General features: G+C 31.6%; 1 protein-coding gene across 2 annotated transcripts; it reads left to right on the top strand.

Moving 5' to 3' along the window:
* Positions 1-3505: 3505 nt before the first annotated feature.
* LOC144835800 (uncharacterized) lies at positions 3506-11079 on the top strand. 2 transcript variants are annotated; one of them, XM_078690934.1, is made up of 7 exons: positions 3506-3748; positions 8245-8298; positions 8458-8493; positions 8777-8848; positions 9088-9171; positions 10268-10306; positions 10759-11079. In XM_078690934.1, the coding sequence occupies exons 1-7, from the start codon at positions 3685-3687 to the stop codon at positions 10809-10811; spliced, it is 402 nt and encodes a 133-aa protein (XP_078547060.1). In that variant the 5' UTR covers positions 3506-3684; the 3' UTR covers positions 10812-11079. The 2 variants fall into 2 exon arrangements, with proteins under 2 accessions (XP_078547060.1, XP_078547131.1); XM_078691005.1 differs by lacking the exon at positions 8458-8493 and having other exon boundaries at positions 3507-3748.
* The last annotated feature ends 1292 nt before the right edge of the window (positions 11080-12371 follow it).

The following is a 12371-nucleotide window of genomic DNA, read 5'->3' as shown; positions in this document are numbered from 1 at the left end:
AACATTTCGTAACTTTGTCAACATAATCAACATTTACATGAAGTTGTGCACCTATAGAATAAAAAACTAAAAGTCATTTTTTATTGACACTTGGTAAAAGTTTAATTCATATCAAGGGCTAACTTTCCGTGGAATAAAAATGACATGTTTCACGAAAAGTTACGCGTGCACGCGTATGTACAATTTTAAAAGGCGCAAAATGAATGTCTAATCAAATTTCTACCCGATTCGATTCATGACATGTTGCGTATCTCTAAAACGTGGAATCAGAACATTTCAAGAGCAAACGGAGAAGTATGAAAAACAAGATTTTTTTCTCATGAATTATATTTTCCAGCCTTTGCTAGTAATTAAAACAGATTGAGACCATTTCAACTTTAAATCAAGCCATACGAACACGTTGAATTAGATATTTTACGCGCGTTTTAGTTTTTTAAAAAATATTTTCAAAATCAGGCTTATTTGAATCTATTATAGATCCTCAAGGAGGAGGATTAAAGGTTACCCCAATTTGTTAAACTGATTTTGCACAAGGATAAGTTGTAGATATGAATTCATGTAAAATTTTTACCTGTTGGATGTTGTGACGTCATCATATGGCCAGCCGAATAAAAAAAAATAGGTTGTTGTCTCTGATCGTCATAGCTCATTATAATATTAGAGCATATCTCGCTTATCAGTACCCTATTTCCCGCTATAGGTTTTAATATTTGTTTGATATAATGAATAATGAATTATATTTCGCCTGAGTTACAAATGTTTCAATTTTGATGACGTCATAATGTCAACAAAATTTAATAACCTGGGTCACTTAATTATTTCATCATTACAGTATATTTTCATCTCATATAGCTCTTTCAAATTAAAAGGTATTATGGAAGCTTTTGAATTGTAGATATGAATTCATGTAATGCCTATCGGATGGTGTGACGTCATCATACGACCAATTATAGTAAAGAAGACAGATTCTCATCTTTTTCGTCATAGTCATCACATTTAAAAGAGCGCGCATCTCGATTCTCCGTGTCCAATTTTTTCAAACCTTATATTTTTTTGCTCAAATCATTATCTACCGAAATTGTCATTTCATGTTTGATTTTGATAACGTCATCATACCAAAAAATTAGAACATGTGGGTCCCGTAATTTCACCTATGCTACACTGTATGTAGTATGTATACAGTAGCCTATGTAATACACATAATGACAATATTTTCTGTGCGAATTTTTTAACGTGCGTGCACGTGGCGTTTATTGTACGGATAATTAACTCGTCAAAATGACGAGTTTAAATCTAATTTATAATTGTTACTGAACAAATTCCTAGCATCAACAGTTCAACCTCTCACGTCATTATGATCGAAACAAAATGAGTGGAAATATAAGGAAGACATAAACATAGCACTTGTTGTGTTATGCTAATTTGTAATTAGCATTTTGGTATGCTGACTGGTGGTTTAAAAGATAGATGAATTATCTGAATAGTGCGGACGCAGTTGGCAACGATACGTTAAATTGTTTACAGTAAAGAATCATATATAAATTATATTCCGTGATAATTGAATCCTTAGATGTCGTTAGTAAGTAAATTGTTGTTATACACATTTTATTTTTTAAGTAATTAAAACTAATCACGTGTAATAGTAGTTAGATTCCAGTTTATTCACCTTGTCCCATTTGTGTTCATTCATTAGTACACAACAATACATTACGACCCTTTGCGCATGTGTACAAATCAATCTGCTTTATGATTGCTGTGGCTTATGTTGGTGCTATTGGACGAATAGAAAGAGGTCGTCATACTATAGTATAATAGTATGAAGTATTTAAACTGGATTTTGAATGAACATTCAATAAACTACAAAGGATTTACAGAATGTGTGGATTCAAGTGGATTAAACAACGTGGTACTGATACGTTTAATCATAGTATTAGAAATAAAATGTTTAATTATTAGTAGGAAACTTAGAATTTTGCATTTACAGTATATAATATAACACCACAGGCGCCAAACATTACTTTTGAACCGCCCGGGTGAAATTCTGAAAATTAATTAAATAATATATAATATACATATATTTCTTTTTATATTTCTTTTTTATATGTTTCTTATTTGACTTACAGATGTAGATCAATAAATATAAATATACAATTCATCATTAAAATATATATATTTTTTGACGAAAATTTATCATGGGGAAATCAAATTGAATAATTCGCGGTAAAGCTCTAAAATGACTGGCTGGGTATGCTCAGACGATGTAGATATTATTATCCACACAAAAATTAAAAAATAAAAAGAAATATTGTAATGTAGTACCTCACTTGAGTTACTGTAAGATTATTTGGGGAAATGTAGAGTAACAAACATCTCGAATTGTTTTGTCTAACATGGGACACACGTAGTAATGATGCCTTAAGACAAATTAATTGGTCACCTTTATCTGATCAAGATAAATACGAATGTTGTATGGCTATTTATAAAGTGTTTAATATATGCATAGCTTATTATTTTAAACTAAAAGTGAAGTTATTTTTGTATGTAAAATCCCTATAAAAGAGGACGAGGGTCCCGTTTACGCGGTAGGCACCAGTATGGTGTCCCCTAAATAGAGTAGGTGTCTGAAGGACGTGATTCTGCTGCAATGTTTCTTTCCGTTTTTTTTGTATTTATATAATGTTTTTTTTTTTTTGTTTTTTTTTTGTATTTATGTAATATCACTATTTTTTAATATCACCAACTTGTGTAAAAACAATCAATGTTGATTGAACGGATTGTGCTATATACATCAGTCTCGTGAATAAATAAAGTTTATATATAAAAAAAAACACGTAACATACAAAGCAACGACTTTTCTGTTTGAAATATTGTTTTTAATAATGCACACTGTCATAATCTTTTATAAATGTGTAAATCTGTGGATTGTGTAAATCTGTGGATTGTGTAAATCATGGTATTTGTGATAGTGTGAAGTCTGCCATTTTTCACAATGATGTTGATACTTTATTTAATTTTTTAAAACCTTTTGATTTTCTTTTTGTTGGACCGTGTGAAATTTAAATCAAATGTGATTTTTAAAATAGTACAATTTACTGTTTTACTATGTTCTCCTAAGGGAGGTGAATAAATTTCAATTTGAATTGAATTTGAATATAATTTTATCTGATTTTATTTTATGTTTGTCTATCTTGTTCCTCTTCGCCATTACTTGTGATTGAAAAATTCTTTTTGTATAGTTTAAATCGATTTTGTAATGATTTCTATATTTCTGTATTAACTAAATTGTAAATGGGGGATGGGGTGGGTTAATGGTTTGATTAATTTTATTACTGTATTGTTTATCTTGATTTATTTTTCGCAATTTTCTTTCCATTTTTATTTTGTATTTGTTATTCCGAAGGATGTATTTTAATTGTTCCACCGACTTAAAGGTGTATATCCAAATAAATAAATACTCAACAGCACGTGGTGTGAAATTAACCAATCGAATGGAAGAGATACTCTTCTGGTGTTTTATTAATAGCCCCTCAGTCAGTAGGCCGATACAATATTCCAGCCTGTTTTCGATGTCTTCATAACGATTTGGTATTTGTCGAATGTGTTTCGCTGAGACTCTCAACTGCAATTTTTGTGTAGCAAGCAAACTATTAGAAGAGTAATATTGAAGAAGCCGGGATACTGAAAATGGAAAACCTTCACGTTGTCCTACTTTTAGCAGTACTTGTTGTCACTTTCAGTGACACAACAGGTAGGCCAATATGTAATTCTTATTGATATGTATATTAAGATGCCATCTAGTATGATATATTTCCCTAAATTCCTCTTAGAGGAAAACATGGACAAAGGGCTATGTTTCAGAACATAGGCCTCAATATGTTACTGCAGGTACTCTTAGTACGCCTACGGCGGCCTTTCGCAGGTGAGGGAAGTGTAAATGACGATGCACAACGGGAGTATCTACCCCCACCCCTATTATTAGAACACAACAAACCGAAATTAATCTTATTATAATTTGAGTAGAATATAATCATTTCTTTACATCCTATATACATTCTAAAAAAATAAGGAAATATGATGAAACACCTTCTTCGAATATGTTTGCTCAGGGAAACTGTACTGTAGCCTACACTTATATTTGTGTGCTATTGTTGTGTATTCAAATTTATTAGTGGGGAAAATTAAAAACTATTTCAATTTTTTTACATTTTTGAATAATGAACAGTAAGTGTATAGGCTTAATATATATATATATATATATAAAATAACGATACAGTATCAAATCACCATTCATTCATTCAGTCGTATTGCCTGACTAATAACTTTAGGCCTCTGGCCCCTAGTTTTTGATAAACATTACATTGTAGGCCTACACTGTACATTCATTTTGTAAAAATAAGAAATTATGATCAGCAAAAAATGATCAATGTCGTTCTCTAAGCAAAATGTAGGTATACATTTATCGAGGACATTATTTTGTAAACACCATACATCTCTATTACCAACAAAACATAACATATGTTTTACATTGTTTCCATAACAATTGTTATTATTTTACGCTTTATGAAGTTGAGATTTATAACATTGTTTTGAATAAATCGTCAATTTTGTTGTTGTTAATTTCCCCCATATTTCACTACCATACAGTATAATTAAGCTTATTATAACAAATAAGTGGTTCCAAATATTCACAGGTAGATGTCCATATTTCTGATAGACTAAATTTTTGTGTGAGAAAAGTGATTTATTTAGCCTGTGTAGGCCTATTATTTTTTCGCATGCCTTTTCCCAATTTTCTGAACAATTGAAAATGACTCCAAGATATTTAAGAGATTTTACTATTTCAATTTCTTTACCTAGATAATTCCATTTTTCATATTTCTAAATTTTCTATTTTTAAACAATATTATTTACTTTTTCCAACTGTTCTAACTGTCAATCCTCATCTATTATAATAACATTCGATCCCAGTCGTAATTTTGGATGTGATCACAATAATAAAAAAGTTTAACAACCCTATAGTTATGCCGACGACATTTATGAATCCTTTGCTAATGAATTCTAAGAAATCTATTCGCGAGTTGACTTGAGGCCGAGCTGACGCGTGGCTGACTTTACGCGGGGCCGACTTGACATGGGGCCGACTTGACTTTGACCGAGACGGTTTAGGGCCGACTTGACTGGTTACGTCTATTTTTCTTGCGTTTACGTCGATTTCACCAAAATATTGTCGTAAGCGGTTTCCTGTCAAATGTTGGTTTCTTACGTAAAAACTACGTAACAATCGTAACTGACGTTAGAAAAACTGACTCTTACGTCGACAGGAAACCAGCCTTAATTTATTTATCCTGTAATGCATACACCGTATCACTGATCAAGTAGGTGATTAATATTTTATGTTGTCAATTTTGAATCTGTAATAAATCCTCTATATCCACTAATAACACAAAGAAAATAAACACAGAAAGTAATTATAATTTAGGAAATAATACTTTTAATTTTAATTATCGAAGAAATAACATTATCAACATTGACAGAGATAATTTTTTTTTACACTAATTGTGATACATTAACTAACAAAATCGCAGAACTCCAAATAAGAATAAATCAGCTTAAACCGGATATTATAATCTTAAATGAAATATTACCTAAACATTATCTGTATGAAATTGATGAGAACATTTTTAATTTAGAAGGTTATAATTTATTTAGTAAACTGGAACATAGAGGAGTCGCGATCCTAGTAAAAGATGCATTGACTGTAGTTCAGGTTGATATAGGTGGTTTTGACGAGAATATATTTGTGAATATTAAATTAAATGATATTAATGTTTTAATTGGTTGTGTTTATCGCAGTCCAAGTAGTCACGCTGATAAATGTGAGGATTTAAAAGATATTTTGGTTGCAGCAGACAAGTACAGGGATGATCATATGATTGTTGCTGGCGATTTTAATTTTAAAGGGATAAACTGGCGTAGCAAAGGGTTATCACATGATGTGAACCAAAAATTTACCGATTTAATCGATGATTTAATGTGGCATCAACATGTAGACTGTCTGTCAAGACATCGTACTGGAGAAGAATCTAATATACTAGATTTAGTACTTTCAAAGGAAGAGTTTGATGTCTGTGATCTTATTAGTAGTGCACCATTGGGAAAGAGTGACCATGTTGTTTTTCAATTCAATTCAATTCAATTCAACGTAAACATTTATTTTCTTTCTTTCAATCAATAATAAAACAAATGAATAAGGTATTAAAAAAGTAAGTACGAGTTTCAAATAATACATTTCATGAATATAATATATAAACCTTTAATCTTGCTTTAAGTTTATAGAAAAAGAAAATGTCACTCCTACAAGAAATTACTACAAAGCCAATTACGAAGCTATTAGAACTAAAATAAAAGAATCGAAACTAAATATTGATATGCATGAACTTGATGGGGTTTCTATTGCTAATTCCCTCTATTCCCTGTTAGATTTCTGTATTTTACAGTATGTTCCTTTAAGGTCTAAAACTAAAAGGTATAAGAAGCAGTGGATGAACATCGAAACAGTGTCTATAGTTAAACAGAAACATAAAGCATTGAAATTAAATATATATTAAAGTCAGAAATGAGACAAATAAGGCAATAAAAAAAGCGAAGAAAAGTTTTGAATGCAAGTTGGCATCCGAGATAAAAGTGAATCCTAAAAGTTTCTGGAAATACTATAAGGAGAAAACTGCATTAAAAACGAGAGAGGAGAACTGATTGTAGATGATAGACAACAAGGCCAACAGCCATTAAGTCGCGTGCTACAATGCATAGTGATACCGGACCGACAGACAGACAGACCGACCGACCGACCGACATAGTGAACTGCACTCTTAAACTAAGCATTTGCAACAGTTTTTACTAAAGAAAATATCTCTGACATTCCCGTGCTTAAACTTAACCTTGATCATGAAGTCGAACCTTTGTATACTGTTGCATTTCCGGAGAACGAATTTCGAAAGCACCTATTAGCATTAGACATTTGTAAGTCTCCAGGACCAGATGGTGTGCACTCTCGGCAAATGAAATTAGTCCAATTCTCAGCATTTTATTTTCTAAGCTTTTACATGAGGAAACTATTCCTGAACAATGGAGGCAAGCTAATGTTTCACCAATCTATAAGAAAGGCTTTAAAACTAATCCTCTAAACTATAGGCCAGTGAGTTTAACGTCAATACTATGTAAAACCATGGAGACATTCAAGAATGAAATATCGAAACATATGGAGATAATAAACTATTTTGTAACGAACAACATGGGTTTCGCAAGGAAAGATCCTGCAACACGCAACTGCTTGAGGCCACTGAGAAATGGTCTTCAATGATAGATGAAGGACACGCTGTCGATATCTTGTACTGTGATTTTCAAAAAGCTTTTGACTCTGTTCCACATGAAAGACTTCTCCATAAAATGCATACATATGGTATTCGTGGTGAATTGTTGAAATGGACTAAAATATACTTGTCAAATCGTGTCCAGCGAGTGGTGGTAAATGGCGAAGTTTCGGATTGGATATCGGTCCAGAGTGGTATTCCTCAAGGAAGTGTATATGGTGTAATCTGCTTTACAATATTTATCAACGATCTGCCTCAATCAGTTAAGTCACCTGCTGATGATTCAAAGACATACAAAGCTGTTGATTCAGACATAGATGATTTTCAGGCGGACATTGATATGATGTATAAATGGTCAGTAAAGTGGCAGTTGCCCTTTAATATTAATAAATGTAAGGTTATGCATCGCGGTAAAAAATCCTTGAACACAACATACTTTATGGGAACAGGTTCAGATAGAATTCAGTTAGGAGTTGTAACTCAGATGAGAAATCTTGGTGTTTTAGTTGACAATAAATTGAATTTTCATGATCATATCGTTGAAGTTGTTAAAAAGGCTAACTCTAGACTTGGTTTAATTAAGAGAACCTTTGAATATTTACAGTCATTTAGTATCTATCCTTTATAAATCAATGGTTAGACCGATTTTAGAATATTCTAGTACGGCTTGTCTTAAAGGTAAAGGTGACAGCTATGAACCATCGTAACTGAATGAAACATATTAAGTTTCTGTACATAACAAATTAAAATAGGCCTACAGTGAAAATAATTCCATCTAACCCAAGAAAATATTGAATCAAATTCTTTAAAAATGTTTCGTAGAGTTTTTGAATTGGTAAAAATGTTTATACTGTATATTATTAATATTTTATAGGTTTAAAATCTGGAGATGATAATGCCCAATGTAATGATTACTGTAAGGCAAAAGGTGAGCATAAGATAAGGCTTTCACAATTTATGTTCAATTCAAATCTATCAAAATATCTCCGATGTTGGGTATTATTATTATTATCCTTTGTCGTTTTTGTTTTTTGTTTGTTTTTTTTAAAGTTGATTTTTGTATTACTAATTATTCAGAGTTTTTTAGGTCTCTTGAAAGAGTGTTCCAAATTTAAGGACCACGGTAAATGACTTGTTGTTATCTTTTTATGATTGCCTTCTTTCTGATCATTTTACTTTTGGAAAACATGACCTAAACTAATAATTTTAGATTTTACAGTAATTAGTTTATACACTATTTAAACATCTGAGGCCTAAACTTAGAATGACTAATTAGCTTCTAATAGGTATATACTTTTAAAGTTTAAAGCTACAATATTGTTTGTGAAAACTGTGTTAAAATACATTGCACTTTTATAATACAACTGATTCTAATGCGTTATATTATCTGTTTGATTTTGTTTTAGCTGAATGCGTAATAGCTTGTTTGAAATCTGGAGATGATCGTGCCCAATGTAATGATGTCTGTACAGAGAAAGGTAAATTTAATTTTAATTTATTAATTCAAATATCAATCAAACTGGAATGAAAGTGAAAATTAACAGAAAACAATTAAAGCACAGTTTATAACAATGAAGCGACTTTTGTAGTTTGTTTTTCTTAGAGGATTTGAAGTCAGATTTGTATATTGTGTTATGATGTTGAACATTGTGTTATGATGGTTAATTTACATTAATACCAGTTAATTTTTCATCGGATTTATTTTGATTTTTTTTAGCTACCTGCATGCTGTCCTGTTTGGAAGAAGGTCATGATCGTGACAAATGTACTAAGGACTTTAGGCCTACAGTAAAAAGTGAAGGTAAGATAAAATATTTGTTTCAAATATCTGTCACCACAAACTTATGAGCATAGGTAACAAATAATAAGCCTACCCTATGTGAGCAGGCAAAGTCACAATGTAGAAACAAAGTCTCAAAACAATATAGGCCGTGGATAACACTACTACTGTTATGAAAAAAATTAAATTTTCAGTTGTAGTAATGCATTGTGAATAAAAGAATCTAAAAATAATTTTCGCACCATATGCGGATGTGAGTAAAGACATAAAGCTAGGCCTACTGTAATGACAATTTTCTTTCTGCAACATCTTTTCCAATCGCGAGGGTCGTTGTTTCAGATCGATAGTTTTATGTTAAGGTTAAGTTTCGGAGATAAATTGTAACTGAAAAAAAACTTTTTACAATTACTGACATATTTCGGTAGACCTTCTACTATCAGTGATGAAGGTGATAGGTACAGTATGCAGGACAACAGTAAACATCTATTGTAATATGATAAGCCTGGGTACCAAAAGTAAATTATAAATTACACAACGAGTGATTATAGATTGGCATTAATACTTGTTTATTAAGTGAACGTTTCTCACACTTAATATACAATACATATTATTTGAGCATTTTAAACTACTCCCCTTTAGAGACCATTTTACAATCAGGAGAACCATTTAGATGTAAAAATATTTGAATTATTTTTGGCCGTTTTACATGTACAGTAGGCCCTATTATATCTATGCCTATATTGTCACCAAACCTTATTCTCAAATCACAACATGATTATGCACGTCACCAACATTTTTCAGTTTATAGCGAATTCTTTTTTTATTTAATATTTAACAAAAACGAGACGGGCATAAATCATATCAGTTACATATTTAAATCACTATCTAATTGAAACAGGCGAATCACCTATACACGGATATTTTCAGGTGATCCGCACCAGGCGCGCACAGCTCGTTTTACCTTGATTTTTGTTCTTCATAGCGGCTCTACGTGCTAAATTCCATCCATTCATTTTCTGCAAATGTGAAATGTTCATTTCCTCAAGTTTAAGATAGGAATGGTTAATTATTGATAGAGAGCCTAACATTAGTTATACTTATGTTTCCATTTTTGTAGAGAGCTCTGCAGATAAACCGGAAACCAAGTCGACCTCAGGTAAAATTGAGTTTTATCATGGTTGCATTAACTCCTACATCAATTAAAGCGTTTGTCTGATCATTTTTGGGTCTAATTTATTCTGCAAAAAAACAAACAAAAAAGTCATATAAAAATTCATCCTTAGTTTTTTTATAAAGAACATAAATTAGGTAGATTTTTAAGGTTCATTACCTTAAATTTGAATGTTTGTATTCTGTAAATTTGTAGTTGCTTTTAATATCTAAATCAAATTGACAGGCATCATCATTTCGTCATTAATTAGCTTATGGATAAGGAATTCAAAATAAGCAAAACACACATATGCAAAAAAAATACACAATTAGAGACTTATAAATATTATATTAGGCCTAGTGACTTATAGTCATTCTTTTTCTCTTTTTTTAAAAATCATTGTGAACTGATTGTTGGGTCTTGAATTTAGTTCATTTACAGTTTTGTTTGTCTTTTAGGTGGCCGTGGTTATTATGGTGGTGGTCGTCTTAGCGATATCATGCTTGGCTAATCTGTTTTATGTGAATTTATGGGTACTTTATATCAATATGAAATTTAAATAACCATACATAATAATACGTTTGCGGTACACCACGTATGTAGTTTTGAAATAACTGTTGGGCTTCTCGACGTTACTGTAATATGTTAAAGTATGACCGCGTAAAATTAAAAAAATTTTTTTTTCCATATCGGGTGTTACGACAGCAGAAAAAAAAATGTTAAACAATTAATTCGCATTAATTATTCTTCGTCTGTGCATCCTTTGAAAAAAGATTAAAGTTTCATTCATGTACAATTGTGTCTGAAGTTTAAGTTAGGCCTATTTAGTTAATGGTTTATTTAGTTTAGTTAAACTTATGTCTCCATTTGTGTTGAGAGCTCTGCAGATAAACCGGAAAGTCGACCTCAGGTATGGGGTTTTATCATTGTTGCATTAACTCCTACATCAATTAAAGCGTTTGTCTGATCATTTTGGGTCTAATTTATTCTGCAAAAAAAGAGAGCAAAAAACAAACAAAAAAATCATATAAAAATCCTTAGTTTCTTATATAAGGTAGAAGTATTTCCTCACGTTTAAGATATCAATAGTTAATTATCTATAGATAGAAAGCCTAACATTAGTTATACGTGTAGAGAGTTCTACAGAAAAACCGGAATCAAGGGAACTGGATTATAGGTGAACTGGGGTTTTATCATTGTTGCATTAACTCTTACATCAATTAGAAGTGTTTGTCTGATCATTTTGTTTGGGTCTAATTTATTCAGCAAAAAAAGGAGAGCAAAAAACACAAAAAACAAAAAATCATAATTCATCCTTAGTTTCTTAAAGAACATAGCTCTCTCTTTGTGGTTAGGTAGAAGTAGGCCTATACATATTTTTTAGATTTATTTAAATGTTTGTATTCTGTAAATTTGTAGTTGCTTCAATATCTAAATTAAATTGTTTGAAAATAATTTCGTTTATGGTAAGGGAACAAGGTTACGTTGAAACGTTGAAACTTACCCAACGTTTCATGCGTTATCATCGCACTTTCGCAAGTTTTGATGTCAGCTTGGTTTGCCGACACCGATCATGGCATAGTCACGTGATGTTATTGTGACACGCGCCCTCTATATGTTGTTACTTGAAAACCTCTGAGTGAGTCCCAGAGTGGTCCGCCCCGGTCGGCCGTCTCACTTCTAATAGATCATCGTATACGTGTGGCAGCCACTTTTCTCCTTGATCTCTGTTTAGTTTTTCTAATTATAATTACTTCTTACTTGTCTCTCTCTTGTTGATATTTCCCTGTTTCTTTAACACTTTTGCCACCCAATTAGGTTAGGTCCTTTGTAGCATGGTCTGTAATTGCAGATTAATGAGTGATGTTTGATTGCGACATTCTGCTTGACCTTGTCATAACCCCTTTCATGTGATCTTCTACATCTTTTTTATGTTCTTTTATTCCCAGTTTTCTACCGGTTTATCCTATGTATATTTGGTTACAATTCATACAGGGAACACCATACACTACTCCACCTTTGTCCTCCGGCTTAATCTTATCTTTTGGGTGTACTAATGTGATCTTAATTT

Source organism: Antedon bifida, chromosome 1 (assembly GCF_963402885.1).
Source record: "Antedon bifida chromosome 1, ecAntBifi1.1, whole genome shotgun sequence".
Lineage (NCBI taxonomy): Eukaryota > Metazoa > Echinodermata > Crinoidea > Comatulida > Antedonidae > Antedon > Antedon bifida.
This window is presented reverse-complemented; position numbering and strand designations above follow the sequence as displayed.